This window comes from Tursiops truncatus, chromosome 5, assembly GCF_011762595.2.
Source record: "Tursiops truncatus isolate mTurTru1 chromosome 5, mTurTru1.mat.Y, whole genome shotgun sequence".
In the NCBI taxonomy this organism is placed as follows: Eukaryota; Metazoa; Chordata; class Mammalia; order Artiodactyla; family Delphinidae; genus Tursiops; species Tursiops truncatus.
In genome coordinates, this window is record NC_047038.1 from 66368144 (window position 1) to 66395873 (window position 27730).

A 27730-nucleotide genomic window follows, 5' to 3' on the forward strand; every position below is an offset into this window, starting at 1 on the left:
AGAAAAAAAATCCTGTTTAATAGTATCTGGAGCTCTTCATTGCCGTTTATTTTCTTCTAATTCCACCTCATACAAGTAAACATTCCCACATTGCAATACTTGGGTTTTTAAAAATCAGTTTCCAATATCTGTAAAATCAAGAGGTTTGACATGAAAATGAAGACTTCAGGCTTATCAGCGGAGCTCAGTCAGTTACCGCACTGTGACGTGCGGCATGGACAGCAGTGGCCACCTCTTTCGATGGTGCTCACCACTCCATCGCCATGCTTGTTTGTGGTTTCCTGCTGCTTTATAGGCAGCCTACTTCCCTGTCCTGTATGTAGGACACCTGCCTGGCTCACACTCATGAGGTTTTCCTTTATTAATTGAAGTATAACTTACAACAAAGTGTATAGACCTTACGTATTCCGTTCAATGAGTTTTTTAAAAACTGTAAACACCTGTGAATTCACCACTCAGGACAAGATGCAGAACTCCAAAAAGACTCCTCATACCACTTTACAGTCCATTATCCCATCCCCAGATATAAATTATTTACCGTAAGTTAGTTTTGCATGTCATATGCACTGAATCATATAGTATTTTTGTATTTAAGGTTTCAATCAACATATCTGAGATTCTGTTTAAAAAAATCTTTCTTTCCCCGGTTAAACTGACATGGTACTATGGTGGATCAATTTCTGGACTCTGTATTTATTCCACTGATCAATTTACACATTTTCACACCAATACATACCCCCTTGATCATTTTAACTTTATGTTAAGCCTTGAACTTAGGTAGTCTTCCCACATTGTTCTCTTTCAGTACTGTTTGGGCTATTTTGAATTCTTTGCATTTCCATATAAATTTTAGAATTGAACTGTCAATTCTAAAAAAACTCCAAACCCTCCTGGGACTTTGATTTGCGGCTCAAGTGTTTCAATTTATGGACAAGCTACACCTTTCCATTTATTTATGTCTTCATAAATTTTCTCCAATAGGTTTTGGAGTTTACGATGTATGGGTCTTTCATTAGATTTATTTCTTGACATTTGATGACTTTTTTCTTACATTATAAATTGTATTTTTTACTCCATTTTCCAATTAGTCACCGGTAGTATATAGAAATGCGTTAAACTTTCGTACACTGACCTTGTCATCATGTAATTTTGTAAAATTCACTTAGTTCCAGTAGGGTTTTTCTTTGGGGTGGGGGTAGCAATACTTTCTAAGAAACAATTTTGGCTTGTTAACAATGCTGTATTACCGTTTTTGGCAGTTTTATTATGCTCATATGCCTCACTGTTCATCTATTTTTAAGCTCTTCTGCAAAAAAAAAAAAAGAAATCTTTGGAAATCATGAACAATTTTTACTACTAAAAATATCCTGTTGATTTTGTGCTCTAAACATATCCAATTACACCTTGTTTTATCTCTTCCACCATGACCAACACTGGCATCCCTACTTCAAGCAACCGTCATCTCCCAACTGGAGGTCTGAATTAGCCTCACCACTAGCTTCCTACATTCACTCTTGACCTCTTTCAAATTTAGTTTCTACAGTATAGCTATAATGACAAAGTACAATGATTTTACATACAATTATGGATTACTATGTATCAATTCATATATCCTTATACACATACATACATATACAACATTAAGTGACTCCTTGCTTAAAACTCTTCGACTGGCTCCCCTTGGCTCATAAAATAAGTCCAAACACCTCGAAGCCCTCTGATGAAGCAGCACCTGCCTAATCTCCATCACCACTTCTGACCACTCCCTCTGCCCCTTCCCCAGGCCCATCGTGCTGAAAGCAACACTCTTTTTCCTGCCTCAAACCCTTTGCACATGTCTCCATGACTGCAACACACTTTCCCTCCGTCCTCACCTAGATCTCAGCTTTAACACTACTTTCTCAGGGGACATTTTTTTGACACCTACACCTTTACCACTACCCTCAAGTCTAAATCAGCTTCCTGCACTTCTCCTTCAGAGCACTTATGACAGTTTTACTATATACTTAGTTGAGAGAGGATTTATGTAAGGCTTTCTCCTTCCCCAGAGTCCAAAATCTTTGACCACAGGAATATTCTCTATTCTGTTCTCCGCTGTATTTCCAGTGTTTCCGTGCAGCAACACGAAGATGCTCAGTCAATACTTGCTGGACGGAAAGTGAATCCACTGATGTTCCTATGTGTTTGGGCCCATATGAAGCCATAGTAGTAGTTACACAGATTTACTAAAGATACAACCCTGTTCCTTAATAGATCTCATGCGAAAAACAATATATACGCAATGTTTAAAAAATAGCTATACAGGAAAACACTCTGGCATTTCCTCAAAAAGTTAAGCACAGAACTATCATGATACAGAAATTCCACACCTAAGTATATTTCCAAGGGAACTGAAAACATAATGTTCACACAAAAACCTGTGCACAAATGTTCACTGTATCATTGTTCATAATAGGCAGAAAGTGGAAACAACCCAAATGTCCATCCACCAATGAATAGTTAAACAATAGGGGTAAAGCCATACAAAGAAATATTACTCAGTCATAAAAAAGGAATGAAATGCTGATACATGTGACAACATGGATGACTCTTGAAGATAAGCCAGTCACAAAAGGCTACATGTTGTATGATCTCCTTTATATAAAATGCCCAGAACAGACAAATCCATAGAAATAGAATGTAGATTAGTGGTCATCAGGGGCTCATGAAAGAGGGCAATGGGGATTGACTGCTTATACGTCTGGGGTTTCTTGTGCGGGTGATGAAAGGATTCTAGAATCAGATAGTTGTGTTGGGTGCATAACGCTGTGAATATCCTAAAAAACACTGAACTGTATACTTGAAAATAATGAGTTTTATGAATTATAACTCCAAAAAAAAAAACCAGCTACATAAAATGATGAACTATTTAAACATTTGCTTAAAATAGCCTTCTCAGTTTCATAAGTTCCTGAAATGTTTCCAATGTGAGCAGCTGGAAATGGTTACACAACCATTAGATACACTAATGTTCCTGTGTGTTTGGGACATGAATGTCCTCCGATGTCAGCTCTGGGCCACCCCTTCCAGCTCTGTAATCCAAACTAGCCCTCCTTGAAATGCTGCCACTTGGAAGAGACTGGTCAGTTCACATCTGAAAATAGCCCTGAACCACTCTACTGGGTACCCCTTACAGGATGGAAGTGTCACAGCAGGCTTCCCAAACTCAGCTGACCAGACCATAACAGGGAGTCTGCTCCACCAGGGAGGTTGGAAGCCTGGCCACTTTCACTGAAACCTGGAAAACCATCTGAATCTGCTTCACTTGTCCATCCTCCCCACCTGCTCATCCCCCTCGCTCGGATGGTTTCTCCATGCACATTTGAACCTACCTACGTCCCTCCCCTACCTGACCCTTCTGCACCACCCTCCCTCTGTAAACTAGCCTGTCCTCCTACCATCTCTTAGGGGATGCCTGCCTCCACCCAAACAGTACATCCTCCTACTCTCTTCTCCCCTACGCTCCATCCAAAGGTTTCCTCCATTCATCCCTGAAGACACGGACTGGAAACTACGGCTTACTGCAAAAACTGATATGCCTAAGAAACTTTTAAATACATTTTCAGTCAACAATGTTTTCTAACAAACTGCAGAATCAATGTATTATTGGCCAAGTCAACTGGAGTTATATAAAGGAAGAGCTGAGATTCTTTCCTCCTCTCATGCCACTTTCTCAAGGTAAGGAATGCTGATGCATCCTCACATACTTTTCTCTAGACAAGCATGCACATATGCATGTTTGTTCTCTTTCTTTTTAAAAATTTATTTCTCTGCAACTTGGTTTTCCACTTAACATGTACTTTCAGGACAAAGCACAGAGACAACCAATTTTTTGAGAAGTAACCCCTTGTATGGATGTATCCATTACAAATGGGTCAGATAACTGAACAGACTCACAAGACTCCACAGGGTGTATTCAAGAAAAGTTTTAATCAAGCTAGAGGATATGGTACAGAGGGAAAATGAAAGCCCAGGCAAGCATCAGGGGCCTGAGAAACTCCTAGGCACAGCCCTCCAGGGTCCCTTCTCGTTCACCTCGGACATGGATTTTGAACCTCCATGATATGTATGATAAATCTTAATTTCAGGAAAGCCTGGGAAAATGTTTCCAGGGGATCTTTTATACCCCCCAGTCAATTAGACAAGCCAGATTATGTTACAAGTTAAACCAGGTAAGCCATCAATCTATATACATCCTTAAACTAAGCAGAGGAAATTTTGGGTGCTTCAGGGGAGTTTCAAACCCTGCAGAGAGCATTAATTCAACAGCTAGTCCATCTCGTCCTTCTTTTTTTTTTTTTTTGTGGTACACAGGCCTCTCACTGCCGTGGCCTCTCCCATTGCGGAGCACAGGCTCCGGATGTGCAGGCTCAGCGGCCATGGCTCAAGGGCCCAGCCGCTCCGCGGCATGCGGGATCTTCCCGGACCGGGGCACGAACCCGTGTCCCCTGCATCGGCAGGCGGACTCTCAACCACTGCGCCACCAGGGAAGCCCTCGTCCTTCTCTTGGCCAAGGTTCAGCATCACAGTTCCAGGTGTCTCTGGGATCAGCACAGAGGTATTCCAGTCCAGCTGTGAAACAACTCTGATTTACACAACAGTTGTATCATAATGTATTCAACTATCCTCTTCTCAATGGAAATTGTGACTTCTACCTTTTTCTACCACCTCAAATAACACTGAAATATATTTATGTAATTGTACTCTATAGGAGAGGAGTCCCAAAGGAGCATTGCTGGCTCTAGGGTATTTGTGTTTGTACTTTTATCAGATACAACCAGATTACTTCCATATGGCAATCTACACTGTCACTAGCAATATATAAAGTTCCACTGACTATAAACTTAGACAAGCACAAACTGTTATCAGTCGCTTGAATTTTGTCAATCTGATGGGTACTTGGTAATTATTCTGAAAGCTACAGTGGCCTAGATTAATCCAAGTGTAAATTACCTTTATGTCCTACACTGAATTAGAATTCTAACTAAGAGTAACATACTTTTGGATGTAGTACAGAACCTTGCCACTCAACAGGTGGTCCAGAGACCTGCAGCATCAGCATCACCTGGAGGCTTCTTAGAACTGAGGATGTTTCTATCCCTTCTACCTTCCACCCCCAATTTCGTTTGTTTTTGATCTACAAAACCGTAACACAGAAATAAAAGCTAGAGGTGCATAGCTTCTTCAAACTTGAGGCTAGACCCATCTTAGGATATAGAGAACAATACAGAATTCTGGTGAAGTTAAAAATCAGCTCACGACATATAAAAGGTTTCTGGGGACTTCCCTCTTGGTGCAGTGGTTAAGAATCCGTCTGCCATTGCAGGTGACACGGGTTCGATTCCTGGTCCGGGAAGATCCCACATGCTGCAGAGCAACTAAGCCTGTGAGCCACAACGACTGAGCCTGTGCTCTAGAGCCCAGGAGCCACAACGACTGAAGCCCACGTGCCACAACTATTGAGGCCCACGTGCCTAGAGCCCGTGCGCCGCAACAAGAGAAGCCACTGCAGTGACAAGCCCATGCACCGCAACGAAGAGTAGCCCCCGCTCGCTGCAACAAGAGAAATCCTGCGCGCAGCAATAAAGACCCAACGCAAAAAAAAAAAAAAAGGTTTCTGCACAAATCAAGGCTTGGATAAAAGTCAGTCACAATTCATTGTTGTCTTTACTTCTGAACTGGTTCCTAAACATCCAACCATAGAACAATTACAATAAACCATATCACATGTATTATGCTGGTGACTGAAATAGAAACCTAGTTATTTTTAATCACTGACCTCCTCTAACCCAGCTCTAACCAGGTTTAGAGGAAACAAGAAATGATGCTGGGTCCTTTGCTGAGCTTTTAGCTTTCTTGGGCCCAAAGTACACTTACTTCACAATTCTAGAGAAGGTGAGCCGTGGAGGAGATGATCAGTGATGCCTGGTGAAGGGAACTGAGAACAAGCTAGGAAAGAATTATGTCAATGGCTTGCCTTATGATGCTTTAACAGCTCTTCCTTTTAAATGCAAATCTCCTCCACCTCTCAGCAGCTCCCCAAACACACCTGCTATAGTTTCCACACTGGCTAATTAGTATGCATGGGAGAGCTCAGATTTTAAACAAATACCTCAAATGTCACCTGTTCTTACTGAGCAGGATGCTACTTAACAGCTTTTTGGTAATGGATTTTCTGTTGAAATAAAAACATTCTGTTAGAGTCCCTTGGGAATTCCCTAATCAAAGGCTCTGGAGAAACTGTCAGTCTCTCAGGACTCAATCAAATGTCGCACACGTACAGGTGCTGGCTGAGGGTCTCGCACTGGCTTCTCTGAGAGAAGCCATCACCACGGTAATCTAACTGGTCTACCATTAAGGACGTTACAGAGAGTCACTGGAGTGTGTGGGTGTCGTTCCTGGGCAATCAAGCCACTTCTTTTTTTTTGTGGTACGCGGGCCTCTCACTGTTGTAGCCTCTCCTGTTGCGGAGCACAGGCTCCGGATGCGCAGGCTCAGTGGCCATGGCTCATGGACGCAGCCGCTCCGCGGCATGTGGGATCCTCCCGGACCAGGGCGCGAACCCGTGTCCCCTGCATCGGCAGGCGGACTCTCAACCACTGCGCCACCAGGGAAGCCCCAAGCCACTTCCTGAAATAGGTTAACAAAAGGCAAATTATCCAAAAGGATAACGGGCACTACCCTTGTCACAGGACACAGAGAAACCACAGCAAAGGCAGCGTGCTGCAATCCCTAAGTGGCAGGAAGCACTGCAGAGACGCTTTAGTGCATTGAGAAGGCTAAGAGAACCGCTGAGACTACAGTTTTGAACCGGGCAGAGAAGGAAAACCAGCATACCCATATTAAAGCATCAATTCATTCACCATGGAGACCCTTACAGAGACAACTTGAAGGCAAAAAACCTCTTGTGGTACAAACTGACACTGCACAAAAGTCTCCTTCGTGAACTTGCCTGTAAAGGTCAAATTAAGCAACAATCTGCTTGGGATCGGACACAAAAGACAAAGGGAACATCCTGAGTTCCACTCTCATCCGTATTCTCTATAGAGATTTGTCAATGAATTGATACCACTTCTTCCAGCTTTAAAACTTTGAACAAGGGTCCTCACTAGCAGCATCAGCATCACTGAGAATTTCTTTAGAATGAAATTCTGGGGTCCCCTGCGAGGCCTACAGAAACTCTAGGGGTGAGTTTCAGCAAGCTGTTTGAGAACCAGTGACTTATCTTAAAAAAATATGGGTGAGATGATGGGATCAGTGCACAAGGGGCAGGAACCTCCTTCGCTCAGCATGTTCCCCCCCGCCCAATGCTGCACAGAGTCATGAATCATTTGCTTTTTCCTTTATGTAACTGAGAAATTCCTTGAAAGAAAAATCTCCTTGCATCGCCTCACCAGTCATTCCACCCTTCCTTGCAGCTAGGCTTCAGTTCTTCCAGCCCCACATCCGCTCTCCAGTTTAGAACTGGAACTCCAGTTAAGAACTGTGACTTTTTTTTTTAATTGAAGATGTGATTTACAATATTGCATTAGTTTCAGGTGTACAGCATAGTGATTCAGATTTTTTGCAGATTTTATTCCATTACAGATTATTACAAGATACTGACTATAATTCCCTGTGCTATACGCTAAATTCTTGTTGTTTATCTGTTTTATGACTTCTTAAATGCTGGATTTAGTGGGTGTCACAGCCTCGGTCCTCTATTAATTCAGCATTTGGTATTTGATGGGTTTTCCCCTCCTTTGCCAAGTCCAGTTGGATCTGTCCACTGTGTATTTTCCTTTGCCTTCTCATTGCTACCACCCTCTTCCCCTTCCCTAATTAATCAAAAGTCAGTCTCCCTTTGTGCCTCACCCCACCCCTCCCCATACAGCTGTCACATTCCTTGTTAAAAAGTATGACTGGGAACCTAGCCACACCCTTCAGTAATTCTCTCTAACTTCTTCACCTTGGTTTTCAAAGCCTCCAAATTATGACCCTAACTTGCCTTCCCGTCCCTGTCCCCACTGCTCTCTGCCACGTACCCTGTGCTGTAGCCAAAACGGACTGCATTCAGCCCTCTGTATCCACGGGTTCTGCATCCACCACTCATATGCCATTTTGTATAAAGGAATCAGATTTTGGTATCGGTGGGGGTCCTGGAACCAATTCCCCATGGATACCAAGGGACATCTGTATTTGCTCTTCCCAGAATATACCTCACGCCTTCCCATTTCCTCCTGGATCATCCCTGCACCCACCCGACAGCTCTGCTTACTCAAAGTCCACTCGTTTTTGTGATCCTTGCATGTGACATCTCTGAATCCCCACCCCTCTCATTTGGTCTTTATTAGTCTTTCTATCTTGTATCATAGTATCTGTGAGCATCTTATTTTCCCTACCAGATTCTAATTTCCTACAGGGCAAGCATGAAGCCTGGTTTCTTTCTGTATTTTCTGCATTTTCTGCATTGGGTCTTACACAAGGCAGATGTTCAGCAAGACTTACTGAAGTGAAACAATAAATGTTCTAACTTGGAGTCACACCTGTTTTTCTCCTTTCACTTTATCTATGGCCCTCAATTTCCTCAGTGCATTTTGTTTCTTGGTGTGCTTTTATTTATGGGACAAATGAAAGATCATCTGCAGTTGTACTTCCCCACAAATAAATACTTCCTCTTCATCCAGAGCTGTTGCTAAAAATATCTAACCAGTTCAGTTCATAAAATTGTACGATTTTAAAATTTTAATTTGAAGATATTAACAATCTTAGAGGTGTCTGAAAACATTCTTTAGCACATATGTGCTCAATTTTCAATTGCTCATGGAAACAATACTTTCTAAGAACTATTTATAGGTAACTGATGTACACGTGGCAGAGTACAGGTCCAGGCTTATGGATGGATCAGATGTGCCACATACCTCCAGGGAAACAAAAAAGCTGCACACTGGCTTTTTCAGTAAGCCACGAAAGTGGTGCTATTTTAAGTCCCTTAGCATGAAATGAACTCAACCAGATGGATTCAGCCTTGTTAGTAGGTCATTTCAGGCTTAACAACCTAAAACAAATTCAACCCACACCAACTCAACATCTTTTTCATAAAGGACTTTAAAGGTGAAATGGCTTGCAGTCAGAGATAAGCAACTATGTGCCCTGCAGGGAAGTAGCCTTGTCAGGGGTTATCAGTGGCTACCAACTCAACTCCACTTCTGAAATGGTTGATGTAGCTCTGGGAAAAGACGAATCAGGTGGAGATGAGATCTATTATTTTCAGCTATGTGCCTAGTTAAAAAGAAGTTCATGTTATCTTTTTCTAAATTAAATTAAAACAGAGCAAAACTGCTTTATTAAAGACTTATTCTACTGCTTTATTAAAGACTTATTCTAATCTAATACCTACTAACAAAACAAGGTATGAAACAATCTAATGTCAGGTGACTGATGGGCTGCCAGATGTCACAGGTGTCTCCCAGACATTCTCACCTGCAGAATGTATGGACACCATCCTTCAGGGAATATATCCAAACCTGGGATTTTAAAACAGCAAATCTACTTCATTAAGAGGCATCTTTAATTTTAATTTTTTAGATCCGAAATATCTTTCTTAGTCTGCACCTGAACCCCATCCTTCCCCAGGCCTCCATATTGTGACTTTATCTGAAACTATCATTCCACTTGAAATACTAGCCATAGCAGTTTTCCACAAAAAGTAAAAGCATAAGTTGACAATTTAAAAAGAGAACTAGCTCAATCACAACAAATTCTTATGGGGACTGGCTTCAATATACATATTATAATGATAATTACAAATGCATAATTAACAAATTTCTGCAGAGCTAAGTTTGGCCAAGAAAACCCAATTTAGGACACAGAGTGAGAGACTGCCTCCTGTGTGTATGTAGACACGTGGAGGGAGGGTATGTCAGATATTGTGAGCTCAAATATTGAGGAAGAAATCAGAGAAAATAAGGTAAATTTCGATGCCAGCAAAACCTGGGGGTCCTGAATACGGCAGTGCTCTGGGCTTTTGGGCAGTGGAAGTGATAAGTGGACACAGTGCTGTGTTCACAGGATGCAGAGCAGAGTAAAATGATGATATGATGACTTCAACAGAGACAGTAAAGAGGAGGCAAGAACTTCTACCATGTTAGTTTTTTTTTTTTTTTTTTTTTTTTTTTTTTATCTTATCAGCGCCTATGAAACAGTTTGGGACACAGTGTTTTGGAAATACTGCTTTTCATCTTGCTCACACCCTAGATAATGAATTTTCAAGGAGGCTCCTTTCATTTCTAGTCTCTTCCTGCTTCCTATCTGTACTGAAGTATCTATACAGAGAGTGGTTCCTTCACTCACATAGAGCACCTGCTGAGGACGGTCCCCTGGGCTAGAGCTGTGAGGACACAAAGATGAGGAAGACTTGCCCTCTGCAGAATGCAGAATTTAACCCCTGATCAAGTTCATTAATTGGTGAAAATGAGGCATCAGACAGGTACCAGTCCACTGAAAATGTTGTAAGTGAAATCATGAATTTGTATTTCTGAAGTCACTAGGGAATGACAGAGAAGAAAGTCACTCTTTAGTGCCTCAATGCAAAATAAGGAGAGAAAATATTCATTTTTCTAAGAATACAGAAGGATTAATATTTGAATCTGAGGGAAAGACATCCTCATATATTACATGGTCTTGATAAACATTTAGAAAATGAAATTTAAGTAAAATACTAAAAATATCTGTCATGATTAATTGCCTGTCAAAAATAACAACCCCCTTCCCACTCCTACACCACTTCCTCCCTCAACTCAGGAAAGCAAATTGAATTTCAGTCTGGCCTATGGACAGATGGCTTTCATTTAAAGTATCAGTAATTTGAGTTATCTGATAGCAAATAGTATCCTACTCAAACATTTGTTATCACCTATCAACTGGAAAATCAAAAAGATGACCAAATACTCAAACTAGGCAAAGAAAAAAAAAAGAACGATTCGATTCTCTTAGAAAACAATCAAGTAGCAAACTAAAGACCATAATTTCTTGAACATGGGCTTTCCAACTATTCTGACTTAAAATGATTTTTATATGTAAGCCTTAATATTTTATTTTTGACATGAGTTTTCTATACTATAGAAGACTTTCCTCTCACTTTTTAACCACAGAGCTAATCCTGTTAATCCAGAATGAATTGGTGAACCAAGAATGATAACCAAGAAAGAACCTTTTCTCTGAATAGTGGGCAAAAAGGGAGTATTTTTGGAAGTAGGCAAGTACCTGGAAAATCAGAGAACCCACCCATACAGGGTGTGGTAGCTTAAATCAACACGGCTATGACGGCTACTCTTCAACTGTACAATGTTGACTTCTTGTGCCAAGGCTTGAAAATAAGTAACTGCTAGTCCCTGAGGATAGGAGCCCTCTGCCAGAAGACACATTATGTACTGGAAAAAACAGTTACATATTTTTGGTTCAAAAGCTCTTACTGAACATTCTGAGCAACATGGCAACAAATGCAAAAACTGCACCACTTGCCAAAAATGCCAGTACCTGAAACATTTTTGCTTTTTTTTTCCCCCCCTTTCAATACCTATGGCTGTCCCTTCCTACCTAAACCCCTAGAGTAGCTTAGTCCTCAAGCTTCTATGAGCCCCCTATTCCGTGTCACTCTGCTCTCCGACTTTAATCTGCATATGTACCTTATCTCTTTTTGGCTTGTAAACCTTCAACAGCTACTCAGCATACGTAAGAAAAGTTGGAATCTCCTGGCTTGGCATTCAAGGCCCTGTAAAATTTGACCCCGGCCTACCGTTCTGATCATGTCTTTGCTTCCCTTTGCCAGGAATCTCCTTTCCCCATCTGGCACTCTAGTGGTTCCACAAAGCAATCCAACAGCCGTCTTCATCTCTGCTCAGGAAAAGCTCTCTTCACCCTTCCTCACTTGGCACACAGGCAATGTCTTGCCCAGGTGCCTCTGCTCATCCGAACTTTTCCCGAAATTCAAGATCTAGCTCAAGTTACGCCACAATTCTCTCTCCTGCTTCTGAATCCGTAAAGCATTTGACACAGGAACCAGCATTTGCCACAAAAATCTAGAGACACTGAGATCACGTAATCCAAATCCTTCATTTTCCACACAAGATCATTTTTCACCTTTATAGAGTTCCCATCTTATACTTTTTCATATGTCCCGTAATAAGTATAATCTCAGTAAATATTTAATTTATTAGGTGATACTTTAATAAATGTAACTTTTTCAAATGCATCAAAGATCAGCAGATAATCCCTTTGGTAGAAGGTGGTAAGAAGAGAAGCCCTAGGGCATTCTGACAGAGTCCCATAAAAGTCAGAGCCTTTAATTAAAAAATACTGTTTTTAATTACCAGCTAATTTTGGCAGACATGGCTGAGCCTCGTCACATCAGGGAACTTCAGAGAGATGAGATTCTCAGAGTGGGAAAGCTCACGGATGGGGTAAGATGTCTGTTTCACGTGTTCCTGGGTACTTTTTTTTTAAATTGAGAGCACAACAGTCTATTTGCTTGTGTTGAAGGTCATTTGGGTTTCAACTCCATCAAAATGAGACCCACAACAAAAGAGCCACATCAACATGCCATGTGCTTTCCAGAAGCTGGCCTGGTTTTAACCGTTTTATTTATTTATGGAGTATATAGCTTCTGCAAGTACAGGATAATTCAAAGTGCTTCCAATATGCCTTTTACTCAAGTAACATCACATCTGATTATTTTCTATAAATCATACCTAGAGTACATCTATAGATCATACACACACACCCAAAGACATTTTGTAGCACTTAACACTGTCAAAATAACTGCAGATTTTATGGACAGTACTTGTGAGTATATTGCTATGAGGCACTTAAAATGTATTAAAAATGTTACTTTTCAAAACTATCAATATTACCCCTGTAAATCACTCTAATGTGAATTTAGTGTCATGTTAATAAATGCTACAAAGGAAGAATCTATCCTGGAACAAAAACTTAAGAGATACACAGTGTTCTCAGTTGAATTATATTTAATTGAAGTGATTTGTATATATTACTATGAGTGTATTTGACAGATACGAGAAACAAAATGTATAATTCTTACCTTGGGTCTGTTTCTTGTTCACTGCATTATCAGCTTTATGTCGTTTCTAAAATTTAAAAGCAAAAACAAAAACTGTGAAAAAGTGGATGAGATTAACAAAACACGATAGCACCTATTACAAAAGAGAGATTTTTAAAACTTATGTTTCTCAAAGCTTCTGTCCTTTCACACCCATATCAATTATTTTTGTGTGTGTGGCATGCGGGCCTCTCACCACTGTGGCCTCTCCCGTCGCAGAGCACAGGCTCCAGACGGGCCGCTCTGCGGCATGTGGGACCCTCCTGGACCAGGGCACGAACCCGCGTCCCCTGCATCGGCAGGCGGACCCTCAACCACTGCGCCACCAGGGAAGCCCCTACCCATATCAATTTTATAAGTACGCCCAGGGTGTGGTAATGGGAATAATCAGGGTATGCAGGAATTTTAAAATTGAAAGTGCAATCCATAGCATCTTTATATGCTACTCCTGTTCTGGGAGTACAGGGGCGTGGTCCTCAGAGGGATCTTACATTATTATACAGGTATGATTAAAATTTTAATGTACTAGAAAAGATGGAGCTGAAAGGCTGCTTTAGACTTTTGTTTAAATAACTTACTTAAAAAAGAAGATCGCCCATGAGAATTACCTATAATAACTACCATTTAAATAATGGTACTGAAATATTTTCAGTTTCTTATGAAATTCATTATCTAATTAGCTGAGTACATCCTCTATAATTTAATGACGCGCCGATGTCTGTCAATGACGGGAACCAAATATGTCTACCGTTTGCACAAAGCTGCTTCTCCCCACTGTTCCCCTACAGCCCCCTCTCCCACTACCACAAGTCACTGAGTCTCATTTTCCCTCCTCCCAAAGCAAAATTAAACGGTAAACGAATGAGTTAGTCTAAGTCTAGGTGGGTGAGTTTGAAAAGCTACAGAAGCCAAGATTTTATAGCAGTAAGAAAGAGAAAGGGAACGTCAGAGGAAAGGTGAGAATTTGAGTGGCCAGGGGAGGCTATCTTCTCTACGGTTCAACTAGAGGTTTTCCACGGCTTCTGTCTAATCTTACAGCATCGAGCATAACACATCAGCCTCTGCTGACGCTGAAGAAACGTGTTGAGTGCAACTGACTCTGAGCTCAAAGATTCTATCATATAAAGCCCAGGGTCAGGTTTAGCTGCGCATACCTGACCACAAGGTGGGTTGGCATGAGTGTAGTAAAATGAGTTCCTAAGTTCCCCGTTTGAGAAGAAACATGGTTTTTAGAATCACAGGCACAAATGAAAACACTTTTCCAGAGAAAAGCCTGGGCTTGTAGATGAGCACTCCAAGACACAGCAGCACTGACGAGCAGTGGCATAATAGCTGGCACTGGGAGCTCAGTTCATCCAAACAATCAGTCACTGAACTGCACAAAATGCAAATAAGGCATTCAGAAAGCCTCTGTGGAAGGCTTGTTGAAAATGATTCCTGCCACGCCCATAGGCAGGAACACACCACAATTCTTTCTCAATAAAACACTCACTAATAAAAATGTAACAATGCAGACTTTTAATAGTCAAATTATTGCTTCCAAAAGTAAGCACACGATTTGCCAGCAAATGTTCTTAAATAAATTTTTAAAGTTCTGTTAAATTTGTAGCATCAGTGGAGAATATTTTATGATGGATAAAACTCTAAAATACTTACTCTTTCTTTGTTGTGAATAAAGATCTTAAGAAAATTAGGAAGTAACCCAAAATAAATTTTGGTCCAAAATAAACTTGGTCCAAGGCAAATTTAGATATCTGAAGGCAGTGCAAATATTTCCAAAACAACGCACATCTATGACAGACAATGGTTGGACTTCCAACTGAAGGAGACAAATAAAAGCTAATTAATGAAACCCTCCACTTAAACTGGAAATTTAATCTTAGTGAAACTTAAGGAGATCCTGAACATTTCTTTCCATCTGCAGAAAATTCTTATATAGGAGTCTCTCCTTCCTCAACCTTCCCACCACAGAATAAATTAGGTTACTTGTCAAGAAACAATTTTCTGAATATACATGAGGATCCAACCCAGATAGGTACATTCTAATCTTATCATTACATTGTATCTGAAAGAGATCCTATTTCTTCTAAAACTAATAGTTCAGAAGAAATTAATATAGCTATTCTCTGAGTTCAAACACTTCTACTGTCCTGTAATCAGAGTTCACTTAATATCACTGAGAGCTAGTGAATTATTTAATATTATCAATAGTTGATTGACAGTGGTCCAATAAGCTCTACTGTATAAATAGTGCCATGAACTTTATGGTTCTTAAGCATGTGGTACTGACCACCCCTTCCTTCTGGAAACCCTTCCCTCCCTAGACATATCTTAAGACTTCATTACCCAGGTGTTCTACCTGCACCATGGCCCCTTCTTTAGCTCTCTGAGATGGATTTCCTCAAGGCTTACTCCCTGCCCTCTCCACTTCTTACTCTCCACTCTCTTAGTTCATTCATAACTGTAATTTCAATGATAACTATTATCTTAATATATACCAGCCAAGACTCTCATCTGAGCTCCAGACTATTATATCCAGTTGCCTCCCTGACAGCTCCCTCTGGCAGTCTCAAAGGCATCTTACACTATGTCCAAAAGGCAATCTCTGACTTTAACCCCCAAGACTAAGTACTTGTCTCAGAATGGAACCATATACCATCCACTTGCACAAACCAGCAACTTGAGAGTCGTAAGTACCTTCTTTCCCTTTCACTCCCACCCAGTGTATTTCTTCATTCAATCAATGTTAACAAAATACTGTGTCAGGCCCTGTTACTACTGCTGATACAGCAATGAACAAGAGACAAAAACTCTTCCTCTCATGGAACTTACATTCTAGTTGTTAGAGATAAAACATTAATAAAATGAGTAGGATATACAGCATTTCAGATGGTGATAAGTCTTGTCAATTTTACTCCTAAATATATATCGAATTCATTTTTCCATATTTCTTTATCTTTACAATACCACTTAGTTAAAGACATCTTTATGTTTTCATACCAACTATTACCAAAATCCTCTCTTCTTTCCTTACAATCCATTTTCTATATTTTAGTCAAAAAGATCTTTGAGTGATGACCACACAGTTAACATTTATTCAGCACTAATTATATACTAAGCACCACTCTAAGGACTTTAGTGCATCATTTAATTCTCATAATAGCTGGTGTGGTTACCCGAGTAACGTCTGTCCCCTGTACTAGACTGCAAGCTAGATCATAACTACTTTCACTCACTGGCGTATTCCCAGGATTTGGTCTCTGAACACTGTAGACTTTAAATAAGTATTTGTTTTATAATGAATAAAGTTTATCAGTGTTTAACTGAACAAGTGTATAGCAAAGAAGGCATGTTTTTAAAGATGAATATTATCAATTTAACAAACAACCTTGACTCTTACCATAAGAATTAACATTTGACATTATGCAGCTTTTTTTAAAACTAAGAGTTCTCCAATGATTCTATATTTTCAAGTAAGTGTATATGTAATTTGTTACTTACACACAAAAATAGGAAATCATATTATGTTAAGGTGTCCAAAGCATTGAGAGTTAAAATGTAAACTTGGTAGTTGAGTCTTAGGTAATTCTTACTGTTTATTGTAAAAATTTTTTTAAAAAGGTTGTTTAACAGAACATAAAGGAAAGCTTACTAGAATGCAAGCTTTGTTTCATTCACTGATGTAAGAGTGGTAGATTCACCAATATCTAATTCTCCTCTACTGCTATGGACACTGAGATTATAGCTCCCTTTTGTCATGTCACTAGTTCTAATATTGTGCTGTAAGCAGATGTGATATGCACCATTTCTATGTACCTCCATTCTCTCCCTTCCTCTGTTCTGGTGACCACTGACATCCCACACAGCAGAGCCCTGATTCAGCTGTATCCCTGAATGACTACATGAACAATGGTGCCTCCTGCCCTCCCTTCCTCCTGGACAAAAACCTGCAGTGTCTCTGAGTTCGTGAAAAATCAACTTATGTTTAAGCCCCTGACATTTGGGACTTGATTACTGCAGCAAAAGTTTAACACATCCTAAAACATACCCTAATGAATGCTGGGTACCTAAGTACTGCTTCACATATCTTTGTTGAATGAATGAAAAGTTATATGTACTAATTATAATTACTGATAAAGATACTCTCTGTCCAACTATCTAAACGATTATCTGATTGTTTTTCCTTTTCTAGGGAGTAACATTTCAAACTTTCTATCACCTTACACATTGACATAAACTTCTTATTAAACCATTCTTACAGAACATTTTTAGTCAACTTCTTAACAGTGTTTTTCTTTATTGGAAAACTACTTCACATGATATCTTATTACCCACAATACTATTATTACATCCTTCAGGAACTGCCTGATTAGCTGCTTTCCAATAGTATCCAGTTATTACATATGCCAATAAGAGTTCTGTTAAAAACAAGCAAACTTCTTGGATACTATTTTATTTACCATGTATTTTCATAGAGAGAGATACTAGAAACCATAGCTAGAGAGTTTATAGTTTTGCTAGGGAAAAGGGAAAAAAAAAGAAAGGCAGTTTAGAGCAGTGATTATAAGGCAGGGGCTCTGGAACCAAACAGCCTTATTTGAATTCTGACAGTCCCAGTTATTAGCTCTGTGACCTTGGGCAAGTTAACTTACCCCTCTATTCCTCCTCTCCCTCATCTTTAAAATGGGGATAATATCAATAATCTTTAAAGTTGTTATAAGATTTAATAAATTAAAAGGACATAGAGCAAGTACATGGAACCCAGAAGCTCTATAAATGTTATTAATATTATCATTGGTGACTCGCTACAATAATACAGAGGAAGAACACTGGATGGGATGGAATTCTGATTCCACTGATTTCTTGCACAAGTTACACGACCTCTCTAAGCCTCAGCTTTCTTACCTTTAAAATGAGGCTAAAAATCTAACTTGCAAAGTCACTGAATGAATTAAATTTTTAAAAATTTGCAAAAATGACAGCACAATGTCTAGCAAATAAGAGATGTTCAATGAAAATTAGGTTAAACAAAGAAAGAAAGGGGAATATACATAAGGCAAAGAAAGAGACAAAACTGTAGTAAAGACCAGTCCTTAAGGACTGCCAAGTGCAAGTACAATTTAAAGGATGGTAACTCTGTGTGGAGTGATACAGGTGAGAAGAGAGTCCCTTAAATTTTCAGCTAGCGGTCCCCGGCAAGTATGCCATTTCCAGCTAGAGGACTATGATGTTTTACACACACACACACACACACACACACACACACACACACACACCCCCTCTGTTTGTACCCCTAGACACCTGGATGTTTTTGAGGCTGATGATCTAAATGGTCAGTTGACCCATTTCTAATATGCCTAGTGATGTTACAGCTCATGTGTTCTTCATGAGATCCCAATTTGATTCTTTACAAAAAAATATCAATGTTTGTACAATTTTAATTGGAGCTTTCTAAAGAATGTCTCAGCCTTTCCTTGTCTTACCATCTGACTTGCCTAAGGCTTGACAGATGATCATTTCAGACAGGCAATGTATTTAAAGGGCACAGAAAAAGAAATATTAGCTTCCTCAACTAAAGTTGTGGTTTCTCAACCACTGCGCCACCAGGGAAGCCCGGGAGCATATTTTATGTTTAAATTTTTATTGAAGTATAGTTAGTTTACAATGTGTTAGTCTCAAGTGTACAGCAAAGTGATTCAGTTATACATATATATCTATTTTTTTTTATTTAACATCTTTATTGGAGTATAATTGCTTTACAGTGGCGTGTTCTAACACATATATATGGAATCTAAGAAAAAAAAAGGTCATGAAGAACCTAGGGGTAAGACGGGAATAAAGACACAGACCTACTAGAGGAGGGACTTGAGGATACGGGGGGGGGAAGGGTAAGCTGTGACAAAGTGAGAGAGTGGCATGGACATATATACACTACCAAACGTAGAATAGATAGCTAGTGGGAAGCAGCCACATAGCACAGGGAAATCAGCTAGGTGGTTTGTGACCACCTAGAGGGGTGGGATAGGGAGGGTGGGAGGGAAGAGATATGCGAACATATGTATATGTATAACTGATTCACTTTGTTATAAAGCAGAAACTAACACGCCATTGGGAGCATATTTTAAATACTTTTAAGTTGAATGGGGATTTTAAACAGTCTGTGTCCAGAATTAAACAACTTAGGAAGAAACTAATTTTTTAAAATATGTATATAAAAATAACAGAGTTACATTTATTTATGAAAAAACAAATACTTACAATATCTTCTATTATCTCTTTGACAGCTGCCACAGCTAAAATAAATAAGAGAGGAACCAGTGTTGTGTAGCGACCTGTTGGTGATACATCAGGTATTTGCTATCGGAAGAGAAAAAAAGGATGAGAAATTCAGTAAGAACTAGAAGGTTTATAATAGATTTAAAAACAACAAAGGCTTGGAGCTTCTTAAAATATGCTTCATTGATTTTACCATCTTGGTAGACTAAACACTACATGAGGTAATTTGCTTGTACCTAGTATGTAGCTGGGAGAGAGGGTTAATTAGCTTCACAGCAAGCAGTTGTGTGTAGGACTAACACCTACAAAGGGGGATTGGTTACCTAAATTACAGCATGTCCATACACTAAAATTTCACACAACCATTAAGGACGTTATTTTAGAAACACAATGAATCACATGGGAAAATATCCACACATTATTATATGGATAAAGCAGATGATAAGACATATATACTCTAAGATCCCCTTTTTGTAAAGTAAGTCAATTAACAATGCTTGGGATGAAAAAAAAAAAAAAAGACCAGAAGGATAAACACCCAAATTTTAAGACAGTAATTTCCTCTTGGTGGTGGTAGAATAGTAAGAGTTATAAAATTTTTTCTTTGTTGTGTTTTCTTATTCTTTTTGCATGAACATAGACTACTTTTTAATAAAATGAAACTTTTTTCCTAATTACAAATAACCCAAATACAAAATGAAAGAATTTTTAAATGGTAACTTACATTCTAAGGTTCAGAATTGACAAGGTTACTGTTACTAAAATCACTTACTAGTTTAAGAAAAAGTCCCATCCCCCTTTACCACCCAAAATGAATAGTCCCCGCCACATTAAATTTACAGAATGTTTAAAAGAAGTTGATAAAAATGAATCAAAAAAAAATGAATCAAAAGGCTTGATAAGGTAGCAGCAGTATTCTAACTCGGCTTGCAGCAGGAGCTGGAAATGCCCACCAAACCAGCTTATCTCTGTGCTTAGATAAGCTTCAGAAGATTGGTCATGGGCTTAAGAAAAACATTTATTAATATCTGAACACATGATTTTGAGCTAAGGTTTTACAACATGACTTTACCTGAAGCAGTGCAATAAAGAGAAAAAATGAATTAGCGGCTCTTCTGAACTGAGAGTAGAGAAATCTTGGAAGGAATGTGATTACGTTATATTTTGCAGTGCTAGAAAACAAAAATGAAAAGCAGCATAAAAGTCAATTACTCCACAATTAGCACCCATGTTTACAAAATTCTATCATCACCATATAAAAAATTAAATGAACAAATGTCCTCTGTTTTAAATTGGGTGAATACTGCAAATGGTCATTAACCTCAAAGAAAAGGAGTGAAAGGAACTGTCTAAATAGTAAGAGTTTAATTTTCTGCACAATATCTTTTGTTATCTTTGGCCGATCATCCTGTTATCATTACTAGCAACGGCTTACAAAGAAGAGCACCTTTAGTTAAGATAGTGTATAATATGTTAATAGAAAATAAAATCTTGCAAAAAGAAAAATCAGCAATTTGAGCAAGACCAGAAACATCAAATAGAGGGACTTCCCTGGATAACGTCAGAGAAATGGGGAGTTTTGGGGGGTTCTGTCTGAATTTTCTTCATGGCTCCTCTAGAAACTTGGCTAGGACTCCACACCAAACATCAGATATGTCCACAATCAGGAAGATATCACCATTTAGGTCTCAGAAATATCCAACCTTCCTCTTGTTAATTAAATAGAAAGGAGATTAAAGGGACACATGCCACACTCCTTAAGCTCAGAAAAGTTACTGTATAATTTGAAGGTGTAAATATTAATTTTAAACGGTCATTTCACAAATCTAGGAGTTTTGTCACCAGAAAACTACTGGGCTGACGTGTGGCGGGAAGGGGGCTGGTGTTCACTTGGTTCCGGAGGCCACTTAGTGAATAGTGCTTATAACAGCAATAGTTTTACATTATTGTTGGAATGAAAATAGAACAGTGAAGTAATTCTCACACCTTCCATTCCTCGACACCATATGAAATTTTGCAAGTATCGAAAGCCAATATTTAAAGACTATTTAACAAAAAGGAGTTCTAAGTGAAGAACTGCAAAGACTTCTTTTAAAAGGTGAAAACTTGTTAACCAAAAACAACGGTTCATGCATCTATTAACAGGTTTAAGACAAAGGCACATACCCATGAACAGTTTTCATTATTCAGATACTGAAACTAGAATTGGTAGCATACATATGGCTGCTTAGCCCTTCTCCTTCCTGCTTCTAGATTCTTTTGTTTGTTTTTTTGCGGTACGCGGGCCTCTCACTGTTGTGGCCTCTCCTGTTGCGGAGCACAGGCTCTGGACGCGCAGGCTCAGCGGCCATGGCTCACGGGCCCAGCCGCTCCGTGGTATGTGGGATCTTCCCGGACCGGGGCACAAACCCATGTCCCCTGCATCGGCAGGCAGACCCTCAACCAGTGCGCCACCAGGGAAGCCCTCTAGATTCTTATTAACATCTCCTTCTTGGCTAGAAGATGGAGAAACGGCTGATACACACTGCCTCCAGTAAGCTCTTAAATATTAAACTGATTTCACTGAAAACTCCTTGCAAGCATTTTCATTTTGGTCCGGCAGGGGAGATGTCCTCCCAAGTTCTGCTGTAATAGCTAGTCCCAAGCATTCTTTGGTTTCTTACCTGACATGGTTATTGCAGAATTTTGTCAGCTGGGGCTGGTTGATGAATATAGTCCTTACTTCCTCCTGGTCAGCCAGTGAAGTCTTCTCCGAAACATCATCAGTCTTCTCATAACCTTAAAGAGAGAGAGTCTTATTTGATAAGAAATGTTTCATTTTATTATCCAGACCAAAAACACATTTCATAACTATCCTAGAGCCTAAAATCTGTTAAAAGCTATCTACTTCCCTGTTATTGGTGTTGCTTCTATTCTAATAAAAGGAAAAATCCCCACATTTAACGTTTCTACTAAATTTGAAAGGCAGCACTTAACAGTCATGTGAAAGCTGACCCATTTCAAAAAGAGTAACATCAATTTTTAATTTGTACCCATCTTTTCCCCAGAAATGTTCAACTTATTTCCTTTCATTACACAAAGATATGTCCAAAAGTAACACAAAATTGTAAAATGGTTTACACTTTTAGATAAGACTAACAAGACAGAGGTAATGGCAATACATTCTGAAATTTTAAGCATACACATTTAATGCTTTTCTGGTTTTGCTCTTTCTTTGTGAATAAAAACAGAGAAAAAGATCAACATTAAGGTTTAAATACGCAACCACCACAATGATCTAACTCACTATGATCATCTTAATCTTTCCAGTAATTAGAATTTATGTTTATGAATGATCTTAAGTTTCTTAAGATCAAGTCACCTCACCATCACTGAAACAACGTAAACAGATACGGGCAATTTCTGCTGGGTAACACCTTGCTGCAATGTTGACAACACTTTAAAAAATACATGCAGCTTCTAGAAGAACAGAAAAAATTTTAAACTGCTTATTTTACTTTCCAGTGAGAATTAAATGAGACTGAATTAAATCAGTCCCTTACCCCTTTCCTCGAGTCACCAACAGTACTTTATCTCAAATACCCACTTTTCTTCTCTGTTCTGCCTAGTCAGTGCCAACTCCTCCCAAAAGACCTGCCGACAGCGGTCTCTTCTGAAGTATTCTCTGGTGCTAAAGTCAGTGCATCTTCACTATGTTCCCACAGGCCTCTGTACCTCCCCTGTCCCTTGAGTCTGTCCCCTACCAGAATGGAATTCCCTGGGGCCATAGCTGGGGTGCTACTTATCTTCCAATACCAGTACTAACAAACAGCAGGTACTCAATAAATGTTTGCCAAATAAATAAAAACTAAATGACAAAGGACTTGTTAAGTGCCCATTTCTTTGAGAGCAAGCAAGTGATTCTCCACCCACTGATAAAGAAACTGATGACAGCCATGTGCTGGTAACAAACTGTACAATAAAAGCTTGCCTGTGGGGTTCCGTTACCCTATGAAACCAGAAAATCATAGGAGCTTCCTACAAAGGTGGGGAACATGAGCATAGGGACCCGGAAGGTGAGAAACAGTGTAACCGTGTGCAGGGCAGTGCAAACAGGACAAGACTGCTGAAGAATACACAAAAGGCAAGGTAAAGACAGGTGAGATACCGTGCTGAAAAAGCACACAGGCCAGGTTTAAAAGGACCTCTCACGCTTGTGAAGAAGTCTGGGTCACATCCTCTCGTTGGTAGTGAGCCAACGAAAGCTTGCCAAGGAGAGAGGCACAGGGTGAGAGCCACACTTTATACTCATCACGTTGGAGGTCACAGGGATCCAAACTAGGTACTGTCACACTCATTTTGCAGTCTTAGACACATCAGCAGCTTTGCCCATGGTCACATGGTTAATAATTATCTGTCACTCCACCATGTTTTAGACGCAACACAAACTTTCCTCCCTACTGTATACAATCAAAATTCCATATAGGGATTGCTAAAGACTGAATGTTTATGTCTCCTCCAAAATCCATGTGCTGAAATCCTAACCCTGGATGTGATGGTATTAGGAGGAGAAATTTTTTCGAGGTGATTAGGTCATGATGGTGGAATCCTCATAAGAGGGATTAGTGCCCCTTTTAAAAGAGGTCCCAGAGAGATCCCTCCCCACCCCCACCATGTGAGGACACAGCAAGAAGACGGTCTTCTATGAACCAGAAGGCAGGCCCTCACCAGACACCTAATCTGCCAGGGCCTTGATCTTGGACTTCCCAGGCTCCAGAATTGTGAGAAGTAAATTTGTTATTCATAAACCGGCCAGTCTATAGTATTTTATTAAAGCAGCCTGAACAGACTAAGTCATGGATTATCAGAGGCACAGCAATATTAAAATTCTTAGAAATCTTTTATTAGATTTTCCTTGATGACAGCACAAAGACCGTAGTGTACTGTTTACAGTACCTTAACTGGACAAAGTGCCTCAAGAAAACCAGCTCTCCACTCGGCTTTGAACTGATAGCCTCAAGTTGTACTTACTTTACGTAACGTTCTCAGTTGAGGTGTTAGGTATCACTCCTTACCTGACACATCCATTTATACTGGGGTTTCAAATGCTGCCAGGTAAACTTGGACATCACCTCTCCCCATCACGTATGAATCTGTATTCAAAAATTTCTTGGGGCAAAGGACCCTCCTAGGAAAAAGGGATTGGAATCACCTCTTTCCTTAAATTTTGGTCTCATACTTCTGGGTTACAGGTGAACACATCCCCTATAACCGATCAATATGCACCAGACAACTCTGTTTTTATGTTTTTTTTCTTTTAAAAATGTTCTCTGCAGGATATTGGTTCAAGGTGGCGGAGTAGAAGGACGTGCTCTCGCTCCCCCTTGCAAAAGCACCAGAATCACAACTAACTGCTGAACAATGATTGACAAGAAGATGCTGGAACTCACCAAAAAAGATACCCCACATGCAAAGACAAAGGAGAAGCCACAATGAGATGGGAGGAGGGGCGCAATCACAATAAAATCAAATCGCATAACTGCTGGGTGGGTGACTCACAAACTGGAGAACACTTAATACCACACAAGTCCACCCACTGGAGTGAAGGTTCTGAGCCCCACGTCAGGCTTCCCAACCTGGGGTTCCGGCAATGGGAAGAGGAATTCCTAGAGAATCAGACTTTGAAGGCTAGCGGGATTTGATTACAAGACTTCGACAGGACTGGGGGAAACAGAGACTCCACTCTGGGAGGGCACATACAAAGTAGTGTGTGCACGGGGACCCAGGGTAAGGAGCAGTGACCCCACAGGAGACTGATCCAGACCTACCTGCTAGTGTTGGAGGGTCTCCTGCAGAGGTGGGGGGTGGCTGTGTCTCACCTTGGGACAAGAACACTGGCAGCAGAAGTTCTGGGAAGTACTCCTTGGCGTGAGCCCTCCCAGAGTCCGCCATGAGCCCCACCAAAGGGCCCAGGTAGGCTACAGTGTTGGGTCACCTCAGGCCAAATAACCAACAGGGAGGGAACCCAGCCCCACCCATCAGCAGACAAGCGGATTAAAGTTCTACTGAACTCTGCCGACCAGAGCAACAGCCAGCTCTACCCACCACCAGTCCCTCCCATCAGGAAACTTGCACGAGCCTCTTAGATAGCCTCATCCACCAGAGGGCAGACAGCAGAAGCAAGGAGAACTACAATCCTGCAGCCTGTGGAGCAAAAACCACATTCACAGAAAGATAGACAAGATGAAAAGACAGAGGGCTATGTACCAGATGAAGGAACAAGATAAAACCCCAGAAAAACAACTAAATGAAGTGGAGATAGGCAACCTTCCAGAAAAGGAAATCAGAATAACAATAGTGAGGATTATCCAGGACCTCAGAAAAAGCATGGAGGCAAAGATGGAGAAGATGCAAGAAAAGTTTATAAAGACCTAGAAAAATTAAAGAACAAACAAACAGAGATGAACAATACAATAGCTGAAATGAAAAATACACTACAAGGAATCAATAGCAGAATAACTGAGGCATAAGTGACCTGGAAGACAGAATGGTGGAGTTCACTGTTGTGGAACAGAATAAAGAAAAATAATGAAAAGAAATGAAGACAGACTAAGAGACCTCTGGGACAACATTAAACGCAACAACATTCGCATTATAGGGGTCCCAGAAGGAGAAGAGAGAGAGAAAGGACCAGAGAAAATATTTCAAGAGATTATAGTCGAAAACTTCCCTAACATGGAAAAGGAAATAGCTACCCAAGTCCAGGAAGCGCAGAGAGTCCCATATAGGATAAACCCAAGGAGAAACATGCTGAGACACATAGTAATCAAATTGGCAAAAAATAAAGACAAAGAAAAATTATTGAAAGCAACAAGGGAAAAAAGACAAATAACATACAAAGGAACTCCCATAAGGTTAACAGCTGATTTCTCAGCAGAAATTCTACAAGCCAGAAAGGAGTGGCATGACATATTTAAAGTGATGAAAGGGAAGAACCTACAACCGAGATTACTCTACCCGGCAAGGATCTCATTCAGATTCGAAGGAGAAATGAAAAGGTTTACAGACAAGCAAAAGCTAAGAGAATTCAGCACCACCAAACCAGCTCTACAACAAATGCTAAAGGAACTTCTCTAAGTGGGACACACAAGAGAAGTAAAGGACCTACAAAAACAAACCTAAAACAATCAAGAAAATAGTAATAGGAACATACATATCGATAATTACCTTAGACGTGAATGGACTAAATGCTCCAACCAAAAGACACAGGCTCGCTGAATGGATAAAAACAAGACCCATATATATGCTGTCTACAAGAGACCCACTTCAGACCTAGGGACACATACAGACTGAAAGTGAGGGTATGGAAAAAGATATTCCATGCAAATGGAAATCAAAAGAAAGCCGGAGTAGCAATACTCATATCAGATAAAATAGACTTTAAAATAAAGAATGTTACAAGAGACAAGGAAGGACACTACATAATGATCAAGGGATCAATCCAAGAAGAAGATATAACAATTATAAATATATGTGCACCCAACATAGGAGCACCTCAATACAAAAGGCAACTGCTAACAGCTATAAAAGAGGAAACTGACAGGAACACAATAATAGTGGGGGACTTTAACACCTCACTTACACCAATGGACAGATCATCCAAAACGAAAATACATAAGGAAACAGAGGCTTTAAACGAAACAATAGACCAGATAGATTTAATTGATATTTATAGGACATTCCATCCAAAAACAGCAGATTACACTTTCTTCTCAAGTGTGCATGGAACATTCTCCAGGATTGATCACACCTTGGGTTACAAATCAAGCCTCAGCAAATTTAAATCATATCAAGCATCTTTTCTGACCACAACGCTATGAGATTAGAAAACAGTTACAGGGAAAAAAATGTAAAAACACAAACACATGGAGGCTAAAGAATACATTACTAAATAACCAAGAGATCACTGAAGAAATCAAAGAGGAAATCAAAAAATACCTAGAGACAAATGATAATGAAAACATGATGATGCAAAACCTAAGGGATGCAGCAAAAGCAGTTCTAAGGGGGAAGTTCATAGCAATACAATCCTACCTCAAGAAACAACATCTCAAATAAACAACCTAATCTTACACCTAAAAGAACTAGAGAAAGAAGAGCAAACAAAACCCAAAGTTAGTAGAAGAAAAGAAATCATAAGGATCAGAGCAGAAATAAGTGAAACAGAAACAAAGAAAACAATAGCAAAGATCAATAAAACTAAAAGATGGTTCTTTGAGAAGATAAACAAAATTGATAAACCATTAATGAGACTCATCAGGAAAAAGAGAGGACTCAAAT

At 39.8% G+C, this 27730-nt stretch overlaps 1 protein-coding gene across 8 annotated transcripts in view; it reads right to left on the bottom strand.

Annotated features, from left to right (window-relative positions):
* ATP8A1 (ATPase phospholipid transporting 8A1) overlaps positions 1-27730 on the bottom strand; it is a 242128-nt gene that overhangs the window by 183281 nt on the left and 31117 nt on the right. For 6 of the 8 annotated variants that reach the window (XM_019928250.3, XM_019928247.3, XM_073805203.1 and 3 more), the window contains exons 2-5: positions 22075-22189; positions 20484-20583; positions 19394-19492; positions 13118-13163 (exon numbers count right to left, since the gene is read on the bottom strand). In XM_019928250.3, coding sequence (XP_019783809.1) covers positions 13118-13163; positions 19394-19492; positions 20484-20583; positions 22075-22189 — 360 coding nt within the window. Of the gene's footprint in view, positions 1-13117; positions 13164-19393; positions 19493-20483; positions 20584-22074; positions 22190-24465; positions 24494-27730 lie in introns of those variants that run through there. The other 2 variants (XM_073805202.1, XM_073805204.1) reach the window with 2 other exon arrangements.